The sequence below is a fragment of the Apis mellifera genome, linkage group LG3 (genome assembly GCF_003254395.2).
Source record: "Apis mellifera strain DH4 linkage group LG3, Amel_HAv3.1, whole genome shotgun sequence".
In the NCBI taxonomy this organism is placed as follows: Eukaryota; Metazoa; Arthropoda; class Insecta; order Hymenoptera; family Apidae; genus Apis; species Apis mellifera.
The window spans coordinates 13077331-13100936 of NC_037640.1; the positions used below are offsets into that span (position 1 = coordinate 13077331).

General features: G+C 27.1%; 6 protein-coding genes across 10 annotated transcripts in view; 3 read left to right on the forward strand and 3 right to left on the reverse strand.

Moving 5' to 3' along the window:
* Window positions 1-391: 391 nt before the first annotated feature.
* On the forward strand, window positions 392-6012 carry LOC100577675 (trifunctional purine biosynthetic protein adenosine-3). 2 transcript variants are annotated; one of them, XM_006569202.3, is made up of 17 exons: window positions 392-687; window positions 1063-1141; window positions 1321-1410; window positions 1549-1796; window positions 1889-2088; window positions 2169-2363; window positions 2456-2586; window positions 2650-2854; window positions 2948-3083; window positions 3174-3396; window positions 3466-3660; window positions 3840-4095; window positions 4287-4490; window positions 4566-4712; window positions 4782-5050; window positions 5136-5393; window positions 5490-6012. In XM_006569202.3, the coding sequence occupies exons 2-17, from the start codon at window positions 1064-1066 to the stop codon at window positions 5673-5675; spliced, it is 3021 nt and encodes a 1006-aa protein (XP_006569265.3). In that variant the 5' UTR covers window positions 392-687; window position 1063; the 3' UTR covers window positions 5676-6012. The 2 variants fall into 2 exon arrangements, with proteins under 2 accessions (XP_006569265.3, XP_026295175.1); XM_026439390.1 differs by lacking the exons at window positions 392-687; window positions 1063-1141; window positions 1321-1410; window positions 1549-1796 and having other exon boundaries at window positions 1964-2088; window positions 2153-2363.
* Window positions 5801-7780, reverse strand: LOC551875 (dnaJ homolog subfamily C member 28). Its single transcript, XM_026439391.1, has 6 exons — window positions 7641-7780; window positions 7441-7566; window positions 6888-7019; window positions 6722-6814; window positions 6271-6624; window positions 5801-6205 (listed from the first exon to the last, which is right to left on the reverse strand). The coding sequence occupies exons 2-6, from the start codon at window positions 7546-7548 to the stop codon at window positions 5816-5818; spliced, it is 1077 nt and encodes a 358-aa protein (XP_026295176.1). The 5' UTR covers window positions 7549-7566; window positions 7641-7780; the 3' UTR covers window positions 5801-5815.
* A 1585-nt stretch (window positions 7781-9365) lies between these two features.
* Window positions 9366-13059, forward strand: LOC100576620 (pre-mRNA-splicing factor 38B). Of its 3 annotated transcripts, none has more exons than XR_003304284.1 (6): window positions 9366-9626; window positions 9827-10110; window positions 10495-10658; window positions 10759-11170; window positions 12096-12197; window positions 12459-12606. XR_003304284.1 is itself a non-coding variant. In XM_026439543.1 (6 exons), the coding sequence occupies exons 1-6, from the start codon at window positions 9596-9598 to the stop codon at window positions 12851-12853; spliced, it is 1182 nt and encodes a 393-aa protein (XP_026295328.1). In that variant the 5' UTR covers window positions 9367-9595; the 3' UTR covers window positions 12854-13059. The 3 variants fall into 3 exon arrangements, 2 of the variants coding, with proteins under 2 accessions (XP_026295328.1, XP_026295329.1); XM_026439543.1 differs by lacking the exon at window positions 12096-12197 and adding an exon at window positions 12787-13059 and having other exon boundaries at window positions 9367-9626; window positions 10759-11157; window positions 12459-12695; XM_026439544.1 differs by lacking the exon at window positions 12096-12197 and adding an exon at window positions 12787-13059 and having other exon boundaries at window positions 9367-9626; window positions 10507-10658; window positions 10759-11157; window positions 12459-12695.
* A 387-nt stretch (window positions 13060-13446) lies between these two features.
* LOC410911 (glycosaminoglycan xylosylkinase) lies at window positions 13447-17023 on the forward strand. 2 transcript variants are annotated; one of them, XM_006569841.3, is made up of 6 exons: window positions 13447-13595; window positions 14027-14392; window positions 14470-14770; window positions 15214-15482; window positions 15568-15794; window positions 15922-16150. In XM_006569841.3, exons 2-6 carry the CDS (start codon window positions 14027-14029, stop codon window positions 16148-16150), a joined length of 1392 nt encoding a protein of 463 aa, XP_006569904.1. In that variant the 5' UTR covers window positions 13447-13595. The 2 variants fall into 2 exon arrangements, with proteins under 2 accessions (XP_006569904.1, XP_026295287.1); XM_026439502.1 differs by lacking the exon at window positions 13447-13595 and having other exon boundaries at window positions 15922-17023.
* LOC408725 (protein sickie) overlaps window positions 16486-23606 on the reverse strand; it is a 130335-nt gene continuing 123214 nt past the window's right edge. Inside the window, exons 17-23 of the mRNA XM_026439652.1 lie at window positions 23013-23096; window positions 20379-21029; window positions 19756-20291; window positions 19076-19606; window positions 18769-18971; window positions 18325-18692; window positions 16486-18190 (exon numbers count right to left, since the gene is read on the reverse strand). Coding sequence (XP_026295437.1) covers window positions 18032-18190; window positions 18325-18692; window positions 18769-18971; window positions 19076-19606; window positions 19756-20291; window positions 20379-21029; window positions 23013-23096 — 2532 coding nt within the window. The 3' untranslated portion in view covers window positions 16486-18031. The remainder of the gene's footprint in view (window positions 18191-18324; window positions 18693-18768; window positions 18972-19075; window positions 19607-19755; window positions 20292-20378; window positions 21030-23012; window positions 23097-23606) is intronic.
* Window positions 21574-22562, reverse strand: LOC100576718. Its single transcript, XM_003251395.4, has 2 exons — window positions 22402-22562; window positions 21574-22311 (listed from the first exon to the last, which is right to left on the reverse strand). Exons 1-2 carry the CDS (start codon window positions 22487-22489, stop codon window positions 21716-21718), a joined length of 684 nt encoding a protein of 227 aa, XP_003251443.1. The 5' UTR covers window positions 22490-22562; the 3' UTR covers window positions 21574-21715.

A 23606-nucleotide genomic window follows, 5' to 3' on the forward strand; every position in this document is an offset into this window, starting at 1 on the left:
AATAACAATTTATATTTTTTTAAATAAATAATTCATTGTTATGGAATTGTTGAATATTAATTACAAATATTTTTTTTATATATATAAATTTTAACATCGCATTAAGTATATGATTATTAATGATAACAATGAAAACAAAAATTTATAAATTAGATTAAAATAAAAATATGTCTTGTTCTTAGAAAATAACAAATATTATTTTATTAGAAATATTATTTATCTATATTTATATTATCTATATTATACATATTTAAAAGTATTTAAAAATAACAAATAATTATTATATTTCATTTTTTAAAACAATAAATAAACACTTGTTTCAATTTGTTATTCATATTATTGAATTTGATTATATTTATTTCACAACTTATAATACAGCATATTCTGAATATCTTGATTTATTTTAAGAGGTCAGAAGTTATCATTCACGTATATATAATTATAATGGATTAACCCCCGCGAAGAATCAATCTTCTTCAATTCTTCTTACAAATTAAGTTACTTCAATAAATACTTCCTGGTTTTAGAAATATATATAAGTAATAAACGTTAAATTCATTACCACCTGTTGCTTCAATGTATATAATTAAATGTATATAATTTAAATACTACGAGTTAGAATAGACGAGTTGAAACGATTTACAATTTTAAATTACGTATATATTATTTTAAGAAAGTGAAAAAAAAGTAAGTACATAGTGATATATATTAAATATATTAAACGGAGGTTATAATTTTATGTATTATATAAAATAATTCATAATATTAAGATATTATTAACGGAACTTATAATGATATGCAATGAACATTTGATAATTTGATGAATATTTTATTTTTATATAATATTATTTTATTTTAATACAAATATATTTAATTTTATATAATATAATGAATATATTATATGAGTGTATATATATATGTAATATGTTTAAATAATAATATCATTTATAAAATTTTATAAATAATATTATTATTAGAATATATAAACTTAATTTTATTATATATATATATAAAACATTTTTTATATTTCATAATAATTAATATTAAATTTAATATTTTTAGTATGCAGTATAATGTTTTGATTATTGGTAGTGGTGGTAGAGAACATGCTATTGCTTGGAAACTTTCACAATCTCCTCAAGTAAATATTTATTATATTAATATGTAAAAATTTTATAATAACAATATAATTTATAAGTAATTAATATAATATTATAATACAATAAATAATTTATATAATATTTTATTTTTAAATAATATTATATTATATATAAAATTATAAATCATAAAAATAATATTAAATTATAATTATTTTTTCAGGTAAATAAAATTTATGTCTCTCCTGGGAATTATGGACTTTCATTGGTCACTAAAGTTTCTTTAATAAATCTAAATGTTAAGAACAATAAGGTATATTTGTTATTACTATTTTGTATATTTACTATTTAGTATTATTTTGTATATTATTGTATTATTAAGAGTGAATTAAATAAAATCATGCTTTTTATTATATAAAAAGTTTTATTATATAAACTTTTTATCATATAGGAAGTAGCAGAATGGAGCAAGAATAATAAAATAAGTTTAGTAGTTATTGGACCGGAAGAATATTTAGCTAATGGATTAGCAGATGAATTAAAAACTGTAGAAATTAATTGTTTTGGTCCACAAAAAGCAGCATCTAAAATTGAAACTGATAAATATTGGGCAAAAGAATTTATGGATAGATATCAAATACCTACTGCAAGATGGAAAGGATTTGTAAATGCAAAAGAAGCAAAGGAATTTGTTATGAAGTATATATAAAATTTTATATATAAATAAATAAATTATAAAAAATTAAAAATAATTTAAATAATTTATTATATATTACTATAATTTATTATAGTGCACAATTTCCAGCACTTGTAATAAAAGCTTCAGGTCTAGCAGCTGGAAAAGGAGTTATAGTAGCAAAAGATAAAGAAGAGGCATGTAAAGCTATAGATGAAATTTTGATTGATAAAAAATTTGGTTCTGCTGGTGAATCAATAGTTGTAGAAGAATTATTAGAGGGAGAAGAAGTTTCCATGCTTGCTTTTACAGATGGTATAGCAGTAATTCTTTGCAAAAGAATATACAATTTTAATTATAATATAGTTTTTATTTATAGGAACATTTCTTTATAGGAAAAACTATTATACCAATGATACCTGCACAAGATCATAAAAGAATATTTAATAATGATATCGGACCAAATACTGGAGGCATGGGTGCTTACTGTCCATGTCCATTATTAAATAAAGATAATTATGAAATAGTAAAATCAAATATCTTACAAAAAGCTATTGATGGTCTTAAACAAGAACAAATTCCATTTGTTGGTTTGTATTATAATTACATATATTTACATATATGATCATATATTTAAAACGATTTTTAATATTTTTAAAAAAAATTTTAATTATTATTTTAGGAGTATTATATGCTGGATTAATGTTAACAAAAGATGGACCAAGAGTTTTAGAATTTAATTGTAGATTTGGAGATCCCGAAACTCAAGTAATATTACCATTACTGAAGTCAGATTTATTTAATATTATGAAGGTAATTTATATTTTGATATGAAAAAATATTAAAATATAAGTAATTTACTTTACATTGATGTAGGCTTGTTGTGAAGGTTCTTTAGATGAATCTTTAATTGTTTGGGAAAAAAATTTGTTCGCTGTTGGTGTTATTTTAGCATCTCAAGGATATCCTATATCATCATCAAAAGGTCAAATTATAACAGGCATTAATGATGTTTCGCATACAAATTTTATTTTCCATAGTGGAACAAATATATCTTCTAAAGGAGAATTAGTAACTAATGGTACATTTTATATACAATTTATATATATATATGTATGTATTTAATATTTAAATTTAATACTATATATTTAATTCTTTTTTGCTTATTTTATAGGAGGAAGAGTTTTAATTACTGTAAGTTTAGCACCCTCATTGGCTTTGGCTGCTGCTAAAGCAACGCATGCCGCTCAGATTATATCATTTGATGGAAAACAATTTAGAACAGATATAGCACATAAAGGAATAGCAAGGTATCTTATAATTAATGTTATAATATATATAATTATTTATATATATTATTTATAAAAAAATAAAATATATTAATTATGTAATACTTTTAGATCTATATTGCAAAATGGACAATTAACATATAAAAGTAGTGGTGTTGATATAGAAACAGGAGATTCATTAGTTTCAGCTATTAAACCAATATCTTATTCGACGCAACGTTTAGGTTCAATGGGTTCAATTGGTAGTTTTGGTGGTTTATTTGATATAAAAGCTGCTGGTTATAAAGATCCAATTTTGGTATCTGGAACTGATGGCGTTGGAACTAAATTAAAAGTTTGTATGTTTTTATTTAAAATTCAAAAATATAATAATAATTATACAATAATTTATATATTATTATAGATAGCATTTGAATGTAAAAAGCATGATACAGTAGGAATAGATTTAGTGGCTATGTGTGTAAATGATGTTCTTGCACATGGTGCAGAACCTTTATTTTTCCTAGATTATTTTGCTTGTAATAAACTAAATATCAAAATAGCTACTGATGTTATAAATGGAATAAGTAAAGGATGTAAAAAGGCTGGATGTTCCTTAGTAAGTAGAAATAAATTTATTTTTCAATTTTATTTATTCAATATATATATATATATATATATATATATATATATATATATATATATAATATATCCATTATCTATTTGGTATTATTTTTTTTATTATTTTAAATAAATTTAATATGAATATTTTAAAAATTCAGTGAATAATTAATATAGATTGGTGGAGAAACAGCAGAAATGCCAGATATGTACTCCAATGAAGATTACGATTTAGCCGGTTTCGCTGTAGGAGCAGTTGAAAGAAATAATTTACTTCCACGAATAAATGATATAAAAGAAGGTGATATTATAATTGGTCTTCCATCAAGTGGACTACATAGTAATGGATTTAGTCTAGTTCGGAAAATTTTAAAAATAGCAAATAAAAAATATACCGATATAGCACCTTTTTCTGAAAATAATCGCACAATTGGTAATTACTAATAATACTTTAATTGTAGATTTAAATATAAATAAATAAAATAATAAGATTTTTTTTCTTTATTTATAATTTTATATATTATATATCTTAATTATAAATAATTAACAAGAAAATTTATTTACATATATTATATTGAAATTATTTATTTATTTATTTATTTATTAATTATTTATTATTTGAAGGTGATGAATTGTTAGAACCAACTAAAATTTATGTAAAAGGAGTAATTTCTGCTTTACGTACTAATTTCATAAAAGCATTTGCACATATTACTGGAGGAGGTATAATAGAAAATATACCAAGAATTTTACCAAAAGATATGGGCGTAATTTTAGATGCAAGAAAATGGAAAATTCAACCTATTTTTGCTTGGCTTGCAACTGTAGGTAAGAAAATAATTAAAAATATTAAATCTATAAATATATTATTCTTATATTTTTCACAAAATCATTTTTTTGTAGGAGGAATTAATAAAGAAGAAATGTTGAAAACATTTAATTGTGGCATTGGTGCTATTTTAATTTGTTCAGAAAAAGATAAAGAAAAAGTTTTAAATTTATTACAAATAGAAAATCCTAAAATTATTGGATATGTAACTAACTATAAAAGTAAGTTCCATTTAATATTATTTTATTTGAATTTTATTTATAATATTATACATATTAAAAATATTACAGATAAACAATTTAGAATAAATGTTAAAAATTTTGAAGAAGCATTAGAATTAAGAATGAAACAATATATACCTGATATCATTTCAAAATTAAGTAAGCCTTTAAAAAAAGTAGGCGTTTTAATATCTGGTAGTGGAACTAATTTACAATCATTAATTGATGCAACACGAGATTCATCCCAAAATATTGGTGCTGAAATTGTCATAGTGATATCAAATAAACCAAATATTGAAGGAATTAAACGAGCTGAAAAAGCTGGTATAAAAACAGTGGTAATTTTTATTTTATTCAAATTTTATTTAATGCTATTTTTTTATTATTTATATATTTATCTATTGTTTACAACTTTAATCATAGATTATTAAACATACTGATTACCCTAGTCGAGAAACTTTTGATTCAGCAATAAATATTGAACTTAAGGCTGTTGGAGTTGAAATAGTTTGTCTTGCTGGTTTCATGCGCATTTTATCAGATAATTTTGTAAATCAATGGCATGGTTCTTTGATAAATATACATCCTTCATTATTACCATCATTTAAAGGTGCACATGCACATGAAAATGTTTTAAAAGCTGGAGTACGTGTTTCAGGATGTACAGTACATTTTGTGGAAGTATGATATATTTTTTATATAACTAATATAAATATATTATATTAGAAATTTATTTACATATACGATTTTTTTTATATAATTAAAAATCATTTTTAGACTGATATAGATTCAGGAGCAATTATTGAACAAGCAACAGTACCTGTATTTCCGTATGACACGATAGAAAGTCTTCAAGAACGAGTCAAAATAGCTGAACATCGCATTTTCCCACTTGCTCTAAAATATTTAGCTACTGGTAGAATACAATTAAAAGAAGATAATACTATTTTGTGGAAATATTAAAAAATATATATACAATTATTTTATGTATCATATATTTTTGATACACTTATTTTCTATACATTATATTTTTTAAAAATAAAAATAAACTACATTTTTAATTGATTAAAAGAAATTCTGAAAGCAATATATATTCTATAAAATTATTTATTAAAAATTGAAGATATCATTTCTGTTAATAAATTATTCTTTCTTTCGACAGAGATATCAGAATTTACTTTTTCTTTTAATGTTTCTTGTGCTGGTGTTGAAAGTGCTTCTTTTGCAAGATCTTCTAATTTAACATGAAGCATTTGTTTCTGAAGTATAGGTACCAATAAATTGTATTTGTCGATTTTAATATTTATTTCTTTTGTTTTAGATTTAAAATTTTCTACAATATTCTTCCAAGTTTTTTCATCTTTATAATTTAATGGAATTTGTCCAACTTTACTACGAGCATTTATTAATTTTTTTCGTAAATCTTGTATTTCTTCTCTAATTTCTTTAGATAATTGTATCCATTCCGGAGTAAATCCATTTTCTATTAATATCTGCAATTTAATTTTATATATTACTTATTTACTGTAAATTTTCGATTTAATTTAGTATTTTATACCTCATTTAATTTGTAAGTAACAAAATCAACATATGGATTTCGAGTATTTGTATTTTCTTTCAATGGTTTACCCATTCCTGGTAAATCTTTAAATTCACCTCTATTCATTGCTTCTTGAATTAAATCTTCTACTAAACGATCCATACCAAAACGTGTTTTAATATTTTTTGCATGTTGTTTATCCATTCCAACTAATGTATTACGTTCTTCAGCTTGCAATTTTTTTAATCTATGTTCCAATACACTATCAACTGCTTTTTGAGCTCTTTCCATTGTATATAATTTTTGTCTTTTGCTATGTGTTCCAATACCTACATTATAAACTAAATAATGACGATGTTGTGGTGCTGTATGCTAAAAAATATATATACATATATATATGTGTGTGAAATTAACAAAAAATAATTTAAAAAATATATATATATATGTTTTACATTATTTGCATATATACTTTAATGTCAAATTCTTCAACTTCAGGTAGATTTGTACAATTTTCTTTTTTTTCTATTCTTGCTTTACGAATTTGTCTATAAGCACTTTCAATCTGTAAAAATAACATTCATATTATATTTTTTAATTAGTAAATTTTTTTTAATTAGTAAATAAATATATTATACCTCAGAAAATTTAGTTGCATTAGCTTCTGATGTACCACTATCTGGATGGAATCTTTTTGCTTGATAGACAAATGCTAATCTTAATGTCTCATCTTCACAATCTTCTGCAACTTCTAGAGTTTGATACCATTTCTTAAAATTTATAATTAATATAATATCATTATATAATTAATATTTAATATATTTATAATTATTTAATTAATATTAAATAAACAATTGATAAATAATTTATATCTATTATTATATATATTTATTTATATCTATATATATTTTCTTCATAATATTAAATTCAATGTATATTTTATTAAATATATAATATGATATATTATATTATGTATAATAATATATTATATGATATGATATTATATCATATATCATATATATTATAACAATTTTACAAAAAAAACAAAAATTTTCATTAGATTTTCAATTTTTATTAAAATTAAGTAATAAATATAGAACTTTAATAAATATATAAAATAATTTAATATGATGTACTTTCGATATTAAAAAAATAAAGTTAATATTATATATAATATAATAATAAATATACCTTCATATTATGTTGATGTTTAAATCTTTTCATTAGCATAAATTCCCAATATGGAACACAGATTATATTTTTAACTAATTTTCTATTATATTGATTAAATCTTAACATGTTTTTAAAAAATAAATGCTGCAATAATTTTGATACTTTATTTTATGATTATATAACTGATTACATGTTATATTATTATAATATATACTTACATATAAACTATTATTTATATTAAATATTCAAAGTAACCTATATGTTTTATTAAAAGATTGTTTTATTAAAATCCTTTTAGATTGTACTTTCCGATGTGAATTAAATCTTATTGTCATATTGACAATAATTTAATTACTATATAATCAATATAATTTTTGAAAATCATAAAGAAACATAATAACGTTTCGAGAACGTAAGTGATTATGAAAATATATACATTACTTATATATATATTGAAAAGATATATATATATTGAAAATAGACTGAAGTTGAAGGACTGAAAATATATTCAAATGATATTTCTTATGAATAATGCGCATGCGCCAAAAAGTTATAGACAAAAAAAACATATGATGGGAAAAAATAGGATAAAAATATTGAAATCAGCGTCATTTTTAGATAATGCCGAAAATAAAACATAAAAAAAGAAGAACAAAAAATAGTAAGAAAAAGATAGAGATAAAATAAAAATTAATTGCCAGCGCTATCTTTTGAATATCAAAGATATCTCTTTAAAACTTTAAAGCAAAATAGAATAAAAATTGAAAAATGTCTTTTGAGTAGTTTGAAAAAAATATCTTTGATATTCAAGAGATGGCACTAAAGATTAATTCTAACTATTAATTTTAGTTCGCTTATTCTTTGTCCTATTATTTTCTTATATTATTCTTATATTCTTTTCTTTATATTTCATTTGAAAATGGCTAATTTTAATATTTTTATCATTTCTTTATTCTTTTTCTATTTTTTTTATTTATAGTTTAAAAAATGTAAAATATATTATAAATTTTTATTATATTATTTATATATAAATTTATATATATATATTTATATTAATATTTATAATTCTATACTAATAAAAATAAATTTAGTTTTACTAAAATTATATTTAAATTTATTTTTATGATAAAATTTTACAAATCGAAATTATTTTTATTATAATATAATATAATTTTTATTTTATAAATAATTCAACTTGAGTCTATTATTCTTAGCAGTCAAAAGAACTATGAATACAATATATATAATTCAAAGAAATATCAAAGAAATTATCTTTATTTATTGATTTTACTATTTCTTATGATTGAATTAAATATAATTCCTGCATTTATTGTATCTAAATCATAAAGAGCATGATTTTTTTTATCGGTATTTTAGAACACATAAAATATTAAATCTATTTTATATCACTCTCATCTGAGTGATCAAAAATTATAGAATTTTGTCATGTAATATAGTTTGTTTATTTTCGATATTTCGACTTGACAAATAATTGCATAAATGTATATATATATAATATATACAAAATTTATTAAGTTTAAATTATATATTTATTTTTTTATATTAGAAAAAAAAAGAAACATATTTAAATATTAAATAAATTTATCATACTATATTTTTATAAGAAAATATTAAAAAGTAAATATAATTTCATATTTTCTTCAGAATTCTTTTTACTATACATGATTTTATATGTAATTTAAAATATTGAAATATTTGTAAATATATGTATATATATGTATATATTTATATATATATACGTATTTTGTTTTAATATTTATTTATTGAGAGATTTAAAAAACTTAAATAATTCTATTTTGATTATTTTTTTAATGTTCACTCATTCAAAAAATGAAATTTTAGTAATTTACTTTTAAATGAAAATAATACACAAACGAATGAAACCGGATGTATACGTTTTTTAGACATGCGCATTACAGTATTGTGTCTTTTTTTTCGCTTCCCGTTGACGTCAGTTTTCCATACACTTGCAGAAAAAAAAATTACGCGAGCTTTTAAAATTTGTATTTAATTATTTTGAATGCGCAGATATACTTATTTTCTCTTATATTTATGAACTTTATAAATCTTGTACGAAATATAAAGTTTGTCTGGTGAGTCTAATCTGTTGAATTTCATTGTGAGATTTGTATTGCAAGTTTACGATACAAACATGCAAGTGCAAGAAACGGAAGGAGCTGATGGTAAGTAAATATATTTAGTATTGTTTTATGATATTTATATTTTCTTTTTATAATGTTTATTTTATTTTTATAATGTTTGATAAATATAATACTTTATAACCTGTTATGATCACTTATGGTACGCTTAACCTCTACTATGTGATCATACATTGATTACTGTTATGATTTATTAAATATATAAATGAGATATTTGTACATAGGTTCACCATGGAATAATTCCAGTGGTTGTGATGAAGAACGTAGACCTACTCAAAAGGAGGGTAAAAAGTCAAATATATTACCTCTTTGGGGAAATGAAAGGACTATGAATTTAAATCCATTAATTTTAACAAATATACAGTCATCACATTATTTTAAAGTAAATTTATATGAATTGAAGACATACCATGAGGTTATTGATGAAATTTACTACAAGGTATCTCATTTGGAACCATGGGAAAAAGGAAGCAGGAAAACAGCAGGCCAAACTGGCATGTGTGGAGGCGTGAGTATGTTTTTTAATACATTATTAATTTTTAATTGTTATTTATTAATTTAAAACTAAGATGATAATAAAATTATTATCATATATGTAGAAATAGTCCAAATTTATAGCATTTTAGAGGACCTGGACACTGTATGAAATGAGAACTGCTAATAAAAATAAAAAAGGTGAAAGTATTTAAATCATTTAAAGTGAGAGTTCTAAATATTTTAGACTTTCACTATTATTGTATAATCAGGCATCAATATCAAAATGTTGGGCTCAGTCTGAATACAGATATCAAATACTTAATACCATACTTAATTGCAGAGTAGCATGTTCTCGGTCAATATATTATAATATAATATGTATGTGATTAATTGACATAGGGGGGTGTAAATTTAGCGGTTCATGCAGGTCCGAGGAGTTGGTGCTGGTGGAATTGTTTCAACGGCTTATTGTCTACTATATAAACTCTTCACCTTGAGGTTAACACGGAAACAATTAAATGGTCTTATCAATCATCCTGATTCACCATATATTCGAGCATTAGGATTTATGTATATTAGGTAAGTATAATATATTAAAATATTAAATTTTAGCATGAAATTATTTAATAATTTCATAATATTAATTTCATTATACTGCATATGCTATTGTTATTAACAGATATACACAACCACCGGCAGATTTATTTAATTGGTATAGTGATTACTTAGAAGATGAAGAAGAATTAGATGTAAAAGCTGGAGGAGGACAAGTAATGAAAATGGGTGATATTCTTAAACAATTCCTGACAAAATTAGAATGGTTTTCAACATTATTTCCAAGAATACCAGTGCCTATTCAAAAAGAACTTGAACATCGATTAGCAGAAAGGTTTCCTCAACAATCTATGAATGCTCGAAATGCAAAACCACCTATTATCTTAAATAGTCATGGAAAATATAGTAATAGTAGTAGTAGAAAAGATAATGGCAATCTTACCTCACGAAATCAACCACGACATATCCCAGATAGTGAAGCTCAATGGGGTGAGGCTGAAAGAACAAGCCACTGGCGAGCCAGGTGCGTCTACGTGGTATGAATACAATCACGTTATTAATTTATATAAGGTTAATAATATTCTATGAACTTGTTAGGGAAATTGGGTGAAGATTAAAGACGTACCATCTCCAGGAAAATACTCTTGATCTCAGTGTATCATCATTCAGTTTTCTTTTGTACATATGTTCTTATTTGATTTTTGTACAGTTATTTATTTGTTTTACAAATTTAATCCAATATCATATTTTTATATGCTATTGAGAATGATAAATAAATTAATAAATTTATCAAATTTTTTTGCAAAAGCAATTAAATAATTTAAAATTATTTAAAAGTCATATCAATATTTATAATAACTGTACATTGATTATTTTACATATTGGATATCAAGGAATATGAGATTTTTAAATATATATAAATTTCAGGTAATGATAAGAAATTCTGTCTTTTTTCTTATGACAGGAAGAAAAAATGTAGAAAAAGATAGAAAAAAATTATTCTATTTATCACACTGAAATAATTAAGTTCATATATAACTTTCTCAAGAAAACATGTTTATAAATGAGTTTTATAATAATCATGATTTCATAATGTTAAAATTTTAATATTATTTTTATAATTTCTTTATTCTTGATCTATCTATTCTATAGATAATAGTATAGCCTTAAAAGAACAAGCAAAAACAATATATATAACATATACATAACAAACAAAGAACAAGCAAAGAATAATATATATATATATATAAAATAATATATATATATATATATATATATATATATATATACACACGTTAATAGCATATAAATGCATTATTCTGAAACAGGAATGTTTTTTTTTTAATAATAAATGTTCTTTTACTTACAAATATTCTGTAATTATTTTATAATGGATTATAATAACTATTCATTGTATGAGCAATTTGAATTGCAGTTCACTATACATACAATTTTTTTCAGTTTAAGGAAACCATCAGCTGCTTCAACAGTGCAGAAATAGAGAGACGGTGAAAGTGGAATGATTGTTTTCTACCTCTTCAAAAGTTGTTTTTCATTAAGCGCGTGAGAATAATTATTTTCATATATAAAATGATCTTTTTCTACATTTTTATGTGTCTTTTTCTTTTATCTTTTCTTTCATGAAAAGATTATATCTTGTCTCATATTTGAAAAATTATACAAAGAAATAACATCGAGATGTTAAAAATGTCTAATTTCTTGGTATTTTCCATTATAAAATGCAATATATATGTACAGGCTAATATTTTTAAAATATTATATTCATAATTCAACATTACTTCCCTTCGAATAATATTGTTCCAGATCTGATGAAGATCGCAAGGACAAGTACAGGGATCGAGATCGTGAACGAGATCGCATAAGAGACAGAGAACGAGAACGTGCACGAGAAAGAGATCGAGAAAGGGATCGTCATTGTAGACGATCGAACAGCCGTGATCGAAGTCGAAGACAAAGAGATTACAGAAGTCGTAGCAGAGACAGATCACATAGAGATAGAAGTAAAGATCGTTACCGTGATAAAGATCGTCATCGGGATAGGTATATATATTATGCACAAATATAATATATATGAATAAAAAAAAGTAGAGAGATATTTAATTATATATTTATAAGTTCTTTTTAATTGTAGAAGGGGGTCACCGTATGATTATGCTACAGAATTAGCTCGGGAAAGAGAGAGACAACGAAGAGAATGAAAATATATGCTGGAATGTATATATTGATATAAATGTTTGTACGAGTGTAACTATAATAGACATAAAAACAATTTAGAACCGAGCCATTCGAACACCACCACATTTTGAGAAAAAATTTACTCCATTTGGAGTATAGCCTAAATTTGATTTGATTATATTCACCTTGTAGTTTACATGTTTTTATAAAATAAATTCAAGATTATAACCATTGTTTTATAATTTTTTATCCTTGTCTAATTTTTTTTAATGTGTGTGTATATATATATATATATATATATATATATATATATATATATATATATATAAAATCATTAAAAATATTTTTACAATTTTAAAATTTTTATATATAACAGTTATAAATATATATATATATATATATATATATATATATATGAATATAAAATATATACGTATATATTTCTAATGATTTTGTTCTTAATATGTATATAATACGTACAAATTACATTTGAATTCTAATAATTAAAATATTAAAAAATTGAAATGTTTTAATATCTTTAAAATTATTTAATATTGATTAAATTTCGAAAATATTTATTCACGACTATTATTATCCAATGCTTTACACAGCTTACTTGAATAAGTAAGTACTTTAGATTGAAGTTAAAAATGGCGACCTACACTTGCCGCTTCATTCTTGGATGCGATTAAACAGAAGATTTATCGAAACATGAGGAAAATATCCATTACTAGGTGACAACAATTGCGTGGCCAATTTTTAAAGGTGATACTAGTAAATGTTTTTCTTTAAAATTTTATAAAAAAAATTTTCAGTATTTTTTAATTTAATTTATAGGTTTATATATGCTTTTGTTGCAACAATATCATTGCGTTGCATGCAATGTTTATTACTCTTCCATTAGTTTTTAATTTAGTTATAATCATTATTTAATTTAAAAGTTTGATTTTTGTAATATCGATGATATTAGTTCAATTTTTTTTATATACATGTTTTCTTATACATATATTAAAAATACTTATTATATTACGTATTGGATAATCATGAAAAAAAATTCACAAAGAATATAAATAGTATGGGTATGGATTGATTTTTAAGTTAAGTTAAAGTTTTTATATGTTATAATATCCAGATAAAATAATTGCACGCCATCTATGTTTCGTTTATTCAATCAAAACCTTAAATTTCGTTTACAGATGATTGGCCGACGCTGTGCTCTCATTGCTTTGGGCGGTCTTTTGATTCTTGTCCTTAGCGTCAATTTATATTTTATTCGAATGATCGTAGAGAGCTCGTCGCAAAAAACTTCTAAAAGCATGCCTATTTCACAATTGAAACCAGAACAAGAACAGTTAATATTTCAAGCAGAACAAAATTTACAAGTTTCACGAAAATCGGTTGCGAAAGATATGATAAAAAAAATTAAAGAGGAAATACAAATATTACCATCAAGATATTTCAAACAAAATGTTAGCTATACAGTAGTAATGGAAAGATTGTTAACTGAGTTAAAGATAATGCCTAACGTTCAAAAAAATATATGGAGTATTCCTAATAGTAATGTTAGCATTGTACCAAAATATTTAAATAACGTAAAGCGATGTCTTTTCTAAATCGTTCCAAATATTAATATTTTTAGTGGCCTGATGCACATCAGTTAATACCACCGGTTGCACCCGAATTAGGAACAATTCTGGATACCTTGCGTAAATCAAAAGTGATACGCGCGGATAACGCACCACTTGGTACGCAATTGAAATTGATGTTAACTTTGGAACATGGGACGAAAGCGATGTTTAAGCCTCAGTGGTATTCTAGGGACGCTATTATTCAAGGACCTGTTTATCATGGAAAAGATCGACATAATGCTGAAGTAGTAGCATTCCATTTATCTTCCTTATTGGCCTTACGAAGAGTACCGCTTACTGTTATTAGAAAATGTATATATTTTCTTATAAATATAATAATAACTTATAACAAAAATTCATATATATTAAGTAATTGAAAAGAATTTATAATTTTTAAGATAGATATTATTTGATATATAAAAAAAATTCTGATAAACATAAATTGAAAAAATTAATATTTTCAAAATTATAAACATTTTTTATTTCATTATTCATTAAAGTTTTAAGAATAATTTTCTGATGAAGATGTCATAATAAATGTATGTAAAAATTAAAGGAGAATATTTCTCTGAAATTTCTGAAACATTTTTGTAATCAGGAAAAGAAAAAATGATAAAATAATTCATTTTTTTAATTCTTAAAATAAATATTCGTTCTAATTGAAATAAAAAATTATTTATAACTTTGAAAATATTAATTTTTTAATTCATATTTATTATATATTATATATTATATTTAAATGCAATTCTTTTTAGTTGATTTAAGGAATGAAATTCGGCCATATGCAACTCCTGAACTTTATGCTACTATATATCAAGATGGTAATGATACTTGTCTTTATGGTGTTTGCCATTATTGCTCTCCTGCAGATCCAGTGTGTGGAGTAGGGGATATTTTAGAAGGTGCTTTAATTTCCTGGTTACCTCGTTATTTAAAACTTGTAAAACATCGTCATCCATGGCAAAGAACTTATAAAAAAAACAAACTTGCAACATGGGAAACCGACGACAACTATTGTGAAAAAGTATATAATCACAAATTTTCTCTTTTTACTTCATTTCTTTGAAAATAATATTTGTAATAAAGTATTGAAATATTTGATTTTTCAGGTAAAAGATTCTAAGGCATATTCTCCACAAACATCGAGTAGACTTTTAGATTTAGTAGATACTGCGATCTTTGATTTCTTGATGGATAATGGTGATCGCCATCATTACGAATTAGCACAGAATAATTTTCATAATCCAGCTGTATTGTTAATTGATAACGGGAAAAGTCTTGGAAACCCTGATATAGATCATTTTGATATTTTAGCACCTCTATATCAGTGTTGTATGTGCGTATTTATATTTGTATTAATTTAATTAATTTATAATAAATAATTGCAATATCTTCATCAAAATCTATTTTCTAAGATCTTCTGAATTATTCTTTTTTTTTTTTTTTTTTTTTTTTGATTTTAGGATTCATAAAACTACTTGGGATCGTTTAAAATTATTTAGTGGTGGCACTTTGAGCATAGCGCTTTCAAAACTAGTCGCTCATGAATCAATAATGGCCGATGTTCAACCCCTTATTACAGAGGTCCATTTAAATGCCATGGATAGAAGATTACTTACTATTTATGCAGTTGTAGAATATTGTTTAAAAAATAAGAAATATGCTTCCAATGTTATTTTAGATCATCGGTAGCCTATATTTTGTGCAATATTCATTGCATTTTTAAACATTAGAAACATATTTATATTTTAAATGGTATTTGAACCATATTTTTTTAAAATTACGATGAATTATATCAATTTAATATTTAATGAAATCTTGTCTAAAATTGTTTCTACTTACTATAGCTACTTTTTAATATTTATGCACAAGTACAGTACATATTTCTGACTTAAATAAAATAGCTTTTTATATGTAACTTTATTCGAGATTTAATGTCTGTAAAAAAAAAAATCACAAAACTATCATATAAAATGGAAAAATGAGATTGGTCAAAAAGAATAATTAAATTAATATACCCAATCATGTAAAGTTTAGTGTAATTTATTTGATGACACGATAATTATCGTTATTTGAATGAAGAATCCAGTGCAGCGTCGTACAGCGTATAAATACGGTACAAACGTAAAAAACCTGTAAATGCGACTGTATAATTATTATATGCACATCGTATTCATGGACATTACGATATCGATCGAACTCTGAAATCGATTTCAAGGCTTATCAAACATGTACACTATGTATATTTCATGTAGCCTGTTATTTTTTTGTTATCATTTTGATGCGCTACAATCTGACAAATTGCACACGAAGGATTCAATTCCTTTGCACTTCATCTTTTCCCCTTTTTCTTTATACACTTTACACGTCATTTTATTAAAAGAGATCTTGCAGGCTACCATGGGATTTCGAATCAAATTTGTATCTAGCGTCATCGTACATTTCATTTCATCTTTTGTATTTACAATGTTACATGACCAGAATTACTCACGTATCTTACTAGCTAATTATAAATTTTATTCGTAACATAAATTTAGCGCCATCGTTAGATTGTATATGTGTATATATATATTATATATATATATATATATACATATATGTATGTATATATATATATTATATTATATTAACATTCTTTAATTAAATAGAACTTTTGTAGCAAAGTATGTATAAATAGACTATTTTTGCACGCACATTCATCAGTACCCACTTCGAACTGTGCTATATTTCTGAAGGCGAAACAATACTCCATTGAGCGGTCCGTCCATGAGATCTGTGTATCGCATATGATAAGCTATTTTACCTGAAAGTAGTGGACGAAAGGAACGACGGTTCCTCGATCCTAAATCTTGGCTCAGTTCGAAGCCCTTTTATTTTACTCCCTATAATAATACTGTATATTCCATCCAAATTTCTCGAGTAAAGTCGCATTAAGCTACACTTAATCGTACTTGATTTAATCATAGAAATGTATTTGTTTAAAATAGACTCGTACTTCCATAACGGCAGCGTAGATTATTGCATTGCGTGATGACGTATACATATTTATACGTCATTTATATCCAAAGAACATAGAAATATCGCTTGTTTATCTCTTACTTATTTAATTACATATCACACCAAAGTGCATGGCGCACATAAAAACTAGAATAAATATAGGCCAGCTGTAGGCATTAAAAAATTTTTCTTGACGTTTTTAATTTCATTTTTTTTTTAATGCACATCGCTGCTTTACGTAAGATCAAATGGAAGGACATATTTTATAAAGAGCATACTATCACGCATTGCTGAAAATATCTTAGTCTTTGTTTCTAGCTTGACTGTTTAACTAGCTTTTGTTTAATATTTTTGTCATAAAATGTTAAAAAGAAAAAATTTATATCGTAAAGATATCCAAAATTTATTTTTGATTTCTTTTCCGTTTCTTTTCTTCTTCAGATTTTTTTTATACTCCCATACGCAAATCGTTACTTTTAAAATGGAATATTACAAACTGGCCTGATGTACGATTATATTATAAATATTCATATTCAGGTTGTATTTCATTTTCCTTAATGACAATAGCATTGCTAATTAAAGAGCCGATTCTACGCCTCTTGACGAAGATGTTGATGAACTTAAGTCTTCCGAATGTCGAGTGTGCGATGAATCAAGGGAAGTAACCGAATCACTGTCGTTGCTATGAGGACTCGAATAATTGGCTGCTTCCTGTAATCTCATCAACATATTCAGCTGCAACAATATAAATTTTTATATTATATTTATATATTATATTTATATAAAATTATATAATAATAATTATTCTTTTTAGATATAAATATTACATTTTAGTATTAATTAAATGTATTTAAAAGAAAAACACTAACTAGAGGATCTCCTTCAGTGTCACTGTGCGTGCTACCAAGACTTTTCACACTTGACGCACCAACTCCAGAAGTGTGTCCGGACGTAACAACATCGTAACCAACGTCTTCTGGTCTTAAACGAAGCAAAGCATCGCTACCACCGTGAACAGCATGCGTAGAAATCCAAGGATAACTGGAAGTGATAAATTGAGCTGGATCTTCCCAAGATGAATCTCCATTTCCATTTCCACTAACGCGTCTGCCGTAAAGTGTCAATCCTTCTCTGACTGCTTCCACTAGATATGGTACTATAGAATAGTTCCATAAGTCCGTAAACCATACTTGGGAACCTGTTACTTCCATCGGACAGGATAGAAATAGTCGAGGTCCTATATATATCATTTTCATTTAAGATTATTATTGATGGAAAATAAATAAAATGTATTCAATGCTTAAACGTCTTACCTATTGTGACATCGGAACTGCTATGACTTTCTAGGAACTTGTTAAGATGTAGCCACACTCGGGGTAACCATTCGACAACTGCTGCCATTTCTGCGTTTCTAGTTCCACCACATTCGCGTAATTCATGTTCCAGCAGTTTCCGTCTGAGATAGCGGCCTAAAAATCCTTTAACTGGTTCCATATGATTAGCACAAAGTACCCACCTAAAAATATGATAAAAATATCATAATAAAAATATTTCCAAGAATACTTATAGAATAAATATATTATCTTAAAATTAGAATAAATTAGAAAGCCAAGTATATACCTAAAATTGTGATGCAATTGAAGATTCGTGGTACTACAAGTAGCCTGACTCATGGTGCCAATAATAGCTGGACAAGATGAGTGTCTAGTACCGAGCAAGCCACTGAATAATTCTCCTAGAGATGCAGCATGTTGTAAATTTTCGAGAATGATCACCCTTGGTAATTCATCAGCTGCATTCGAATCACATCTTTCGGCGATATGAGCGAGATATTGTCTAAGTTCTTTGCTGGATTTGTGATCCACGTTGAACGTGGCTACAGCCGTGGCATCTTTCGTATCGTTATCGGCATCCACCAATGCGTGAGCTAATTTTCCAGCCAAATAACTCTTGCCAGTACCACTGGGCCCACATAAAATGACTCTACGATGTTCGGTTAGCAAAGATATTAATCGCTGCACAATCGATCGTGGTATTAGAGTATCGACAGCGAGCCACGAATAACCAGAAAGTACCAAATAAATGGTCTTTACGTGACCGATTAAGTAGCCGCAAGGAAGCAATTCTGGATGTTGAGAATCTGTAGTGCATCTGTGATTATATAAATATAAAAAGATACATATATATATGTACATAATATTTCTTTTTAGATATTTTCATAAAATGAAAAAGAATCATTTTTTTGAAGAATTATATAATATGGAATGGATTAAAAAAAAAAAATGTTAAGAGATACGTACCTAGAAGCTTCTCCAAGATGATAAGCAGCAACGCATTCAACTCCTAGGCCCAAATTTGTCACGGGATCAACTCTCGAAACATATTCCTTGAAACAACGCCTTACAGTGGAATCAAGAGAGTCCCAGGTAGTTTTATTACTGATGCAAACATTCGCGATAATACAATGAGGAGGTTCACCGATACTGCCGTCCGAAGTACTTCCAGTTACGAGATTATAGTTGAAATTTTTCTCGCTGCCTAGGTATATAGCGACGTTAATTCTTTTCCCATCCGTATCTTGTTCCAAAGTTGGCTCTCCTGTAGTCGACGTAGTCGATGGTACCACTGAATGTTCCGGTACATTTAAATCTTCTAATTGGTCGGCTGTCGTGCTAGTATCACCGTTTGAAAGTGCGGCAACAGTGGAGGCCACCTCCGTCATGCTGAAACGTCTATCAGGATCGCTAGGTAACGATGATTGAGAGGACGTTAGGGATTTTGACGTCACTAGTCTCTGCAGACGTTCGTTATTTTGCTTTAAATTAAGCATCTCGTTCTAAAAGAGGAGAAAATCGATAGAAAGGAATATCAAATAGTAACAATATTTATTTAAACTTATATTAAAAAATAAAGATACACGTACCCTCATTTTGATCACAGTGTCTTTCAGTGATTCCAATTGGTGCGCCGAAGACAGAGCCTCGAGTCTGATATCCGTCAACACGAGATCCTTCTCCCTGAGTTGTTTCTTCAATTCGACCACATCCTCGTCCTCTTTCTTGTACAAAGCCGAACTGCTTTTGCTTCCCGTCAATGGATTTTCAACTTCGGGCGATTTCTGTCCGTTGCTTCTGCCATTTTGACCACCTCGCGAAGACTCGTGTTTAGAGGCGCTAGGCAATCTGGGACTGTTCGGCGCGCTCAAGTCACCGCTGGCGTTCTCCTTGCAATCTTCGGCGTCGGACACCGAGCCGTGTCTATTTTTCCGTGATCTCGAGAAAGCCTTCGAGAAGGAGCTACGTAGCCAACCTTTCTTCTTGTGATGACTGCTGGCCGAGCAGGCGCTGCTCAACGAATTTAACGAGGTAACACTGTCCGCGGACAATTGTCTCGCCATCGACGCTCCTTGATGGTTATTGTTTCCAGTGCATCCTGTTGTCCCGGAATCGGAATCGCCGAGTGTGTGACGGCGGCCATTGTTCGCGCCCGTTGTCGTTCCATTATTCAAACTGGCCTCGGCGCTCTGTTTTCGAAGCCTCTCGATCGTTTCTCTCAATTCTTGAAGCTCCGAGTCCTGAAAATTAGACACAGAGAGATTAATTATTTATCGAGCCCCATCTGGAATTTTTAATGTTTCGCGACAATTCGTTATACGCGTCGACGTACTTATGCGAGACGTTTTTAAAGTTTATTGGTTATCCGGTTTATTTCGAAATTTCGAAGAGAGAAAGGATCAGAGCTGTGAGTGAAACAATTCCCTTTCGCAAACAGCTGCGAGTAAAGTTGAATAATACACGGATCAAATTTTCTATATTAACATTTTATTTCACGTTTCATATATACTAATAAAAATTATATACGGCTGATTGTATATGACATAACAGCGCTTACTACTCGCAAGGATGTTATAAATATTTTTTATTTCTACGATGATTTGACACATCACTCGACTTCTTTCTTCCTTTCTTCTTTTCCTTTCCTCGGAATAAGTTACACTTTCATTTTTTGATGATTCTTTTTTTTTTCTTCTTTTCTTTCTTTCTTTTTACCATTTATTTTCTTACACATTCTCGATCACATTTTATTATTTCAATCGTTTAAGAAAATTTCTTCTGGACGTATAATAGAATTAAAATTTAAAAACGTGCAAGAGTTGTATTTCAATATCTTTTTTTTTTTTTTTCGGTTACAATTATTATAACCGCGTATCGACGGAAATTTCTCAGATTCGAAATCGAGTGGAGGGGTGGTTATCGTTAGTTATTTGTCCTGAAAGAAATTCTCGCTTCCGTGAAAGGGGCAGGGCTCTCGGCTGTGGCAGCAGGCACAGTTATCCGAATGACTGACTATCGAGTCGCTGCTCCACGAGTCGGCCATGCTGAACAATTGTTTCGTGCATTTCGAGCTCGACTCCTTTCTAAGCTTGTCCTCCTGGCTGGCCGAATTCTTTTTCAAGGATCGGCCGGACGACCGGCCGTAACCACGTAACGTGGCCGAATTCAAATTGCTGGACTCCTTGGCGCTGTCCGTCCCAACCTTCGACCGGGTTTTCGTCCTGTTCGATATATTCTTCAATCCCCGCTCCAATTTCGCGTGCAAATTGCTCAATCTCTCCAACGTGGGTGTCCGTTGAGCTTTCCTCTCTTGTTTCAGATCCGGTTGCTTCTTGGTCGCTTTTACGCTCACATCCACGTTCCTATGGCGTTTAACATCTTTCTTGGACCTGGTGTCGTCATTCGATCTTTTCCCAACGTATTTCGATAGGTGTGCCGAGCTTTTCGAGTTCGAGGACGAGTTCGATTTAGACGAGAAGCTCTCGGAATCTGGCACTCGGAGACCAAGCGTTTTCGCGTCTTCTGCGGGGATGGGAATCATGATCATACCGTTTAATACCTCTATTTTATTATCAGGGTAGACGGATAATAACTGCATAATTTTCAAGTCACCTGGTCGGTACAGCCTTTGATTTCGATGGGGTTTCGGTGGTAACAAACGATCGACGGCTTTATCGAAATTTTGGCTCGCTTGCATCATGACAATTTTCGAAAACGGTTTTCCTTTTAACACTTTTTCCTTTTTTTATTTTTTATTTTTTTTTTTTTATTTTTTTATTTTTTTATGTGTATATATATATGTGTTTTTTTTTTTCTTAAATTTTTTTTTTACCTTTTTACGAGGTTACCTTATATAAATGAAGAAGAAAGATAAGAACAGGGAAAATGATATTTCATTTCTGCAGCATGCAGCATGCGTAGCATTTCTTTATCGAGTATCAAGAGATATTATAAATAATAACCCGAGCTTTATTATTAAAAATTTCATTTGGTTATCGTTGTACTGTGAGAGACTTCATATTTTAAGTAACCAAATTTTTTTTTTCCTATGACTGACCGTTATGACACTTTACTGATGAAACACACACGCTCTCGTTCGCAAATACACTCGAACGGGGTATTTAGATGTGATATTGTTTTCCATTGGTTCGCTCATTGCACGCTTCGGTTCGCAAACTCATCCGAATAATCCCGGTCTCGGTTGGTAAGAAGAATTTACTTACTTTCTTCTCGGCCGTCGCGGTCAGTTGCTGCAAACGTTGTGTCATGTTGGACAAGGATTGCTCGAAAGCCGACACCACGTGAGCCTGTAACAGAAATAATGTATAGAGGTGAAAAATAATATTGCAAAAATTAAAGGATTATTCGTCACCTTTGTAATTTCATCGTGTGAATAATAATCGTGATATATAATTACAATATTTATATTTCGAACGTGTCGTATATTAATACGTAATATATATAACGTCATGATTAATTCATCCATGCACAAATTTTCAAGTGTATATATATATATATAGAACATTTTTAATTAATATTTCTTTTATATTTATTTATTATAATATGAATATTCTATTTCAAGAGAGTTGAATATCGACTACGTGCTTCACGAGTCTTCTTCTAAATTCAAATATATTTTTATCAAGAGGCTTTTGAAACGGAATATGGCTGATAAGGTCGAGTGGAGTGGCTCCGCAGCTATTTTCCAACCTATCCAACTTGGCCATCTAATTTTCCTTCCTGGGCTCAATGTGCGAACTATCCTTTTTTCTTTTTCTTTTTTTTTTCCTCTTACCCTTCGAGTGGTCGCAATCTTT

What these genes read in the sequence shown, in the direction of transcription:
- LOC100577675 (XM_006569202.3), top strand. Translation starts at nt 1,064, where the DNA reads ATGCAGTATAATGTTTTGATTATTGGTAGTGGTGGTAGAGAACATGCT. An exon ending in AGAACAAATTCCATTTGTTG is followed by an intron (nt 2,364 to 2,455) that starts GTTTGTATTATA and finishes TTATTATTTTAG; the next exon opens with GAGTATTATATGCTGGATTA. An exon ending in ATATGTAACTAACTATAAAA is followed by an intron (nt 4,713 to 4,781) that starts GTAAGTTCCATT and finishes AAAATATTACAG; the next exon opens with ATAAACAATTTAGAATAAAT.
- LOC551875 (XM_026439391.1), bottom strand. Translation starts at nt 7,548, where the DNA reads ATGTTAAGATTTAATCAATATAATAGAAAATTAGTTAAAAATATAATC. An exon ending in TTGAAGAATTTGACATTAAA is followed by an intron (nt 6,625 to 6,721) that starts GTATATATGCAA and finishes TATATTTTTTAG; the next exon opens with CATACAGCACCACAACATCG. An exon ending in TTACTTACAAATTAAATGAG is followed by an intron (nt 6,206 to 6,270) that starts GTATAAAATACT and finishes ATTAAATTGCAG; the next exon opens with ATATTAATAGAAAATGGATT.
- LOC100576620 (XM_026439543.1), top strand. Translation starts at nt 9,596, where the DNA reads ATGCAAGTGCAAGAAACGGAAGGAGCTGATG. An exon ending in TTAGGATTTATGTATATTAG is followed by an intron (nt 10,659 to 10,758) that starts GTAAGTATAATA and finishes TGTTATTAACAG; the next exon opens with ATATACACAACCACCGGCAG. An exon ending in AAAGATCGTCATCGGGATAG is followed by an intron (nt 12,696 to 12,786) that starts GTATATATATTA and finishes TTTTAATTGTAG; the next exon opens with AAGGGGGTCACCGTATGATT.
- LOC410911 (XM_006569841.3), top strand. Translation starts at nt 14,027, where the DNA reads ATGATTGGCCGACGCTGTGCTCTCATTGCTTTGGGCGGTCTTTTGATT. An exon ending in GGAGTATTCCTAATAGTAAT is followed by an intron (nt 14,393 to 14,469) that starts GTTAGCATTGTA and finishes TAATATTTTTAG; the next exon opens with TGGCCTGATGCACATCAGTT. An exon ending in ACGACAACTATTGTGAAAAA is followed by an intron (nt 15,483 to 15,567) that starts GTATATAATCAC and finishes TTGATTTTTCAG; the next exon opens with GTAAAAGATTCTAAGGCATA.
- LOC100576718 (XM_003251395.4), bottom strand. Translation starts at nt 22,489, where the DNA reads ATGATGCAAGCGAGCCAAAATTTCGATAAAGCCGTCGATCGTTTGTTA. An exon ending in TCAAAGGCTGTACCGACCAG is followed by an intron (nt 22,312 to 22,401) that starts GTGACTTGAAAA and finishes CCATCCCCGCAG; the next exon opens with AAGACGCGAAAACGCTTGGT.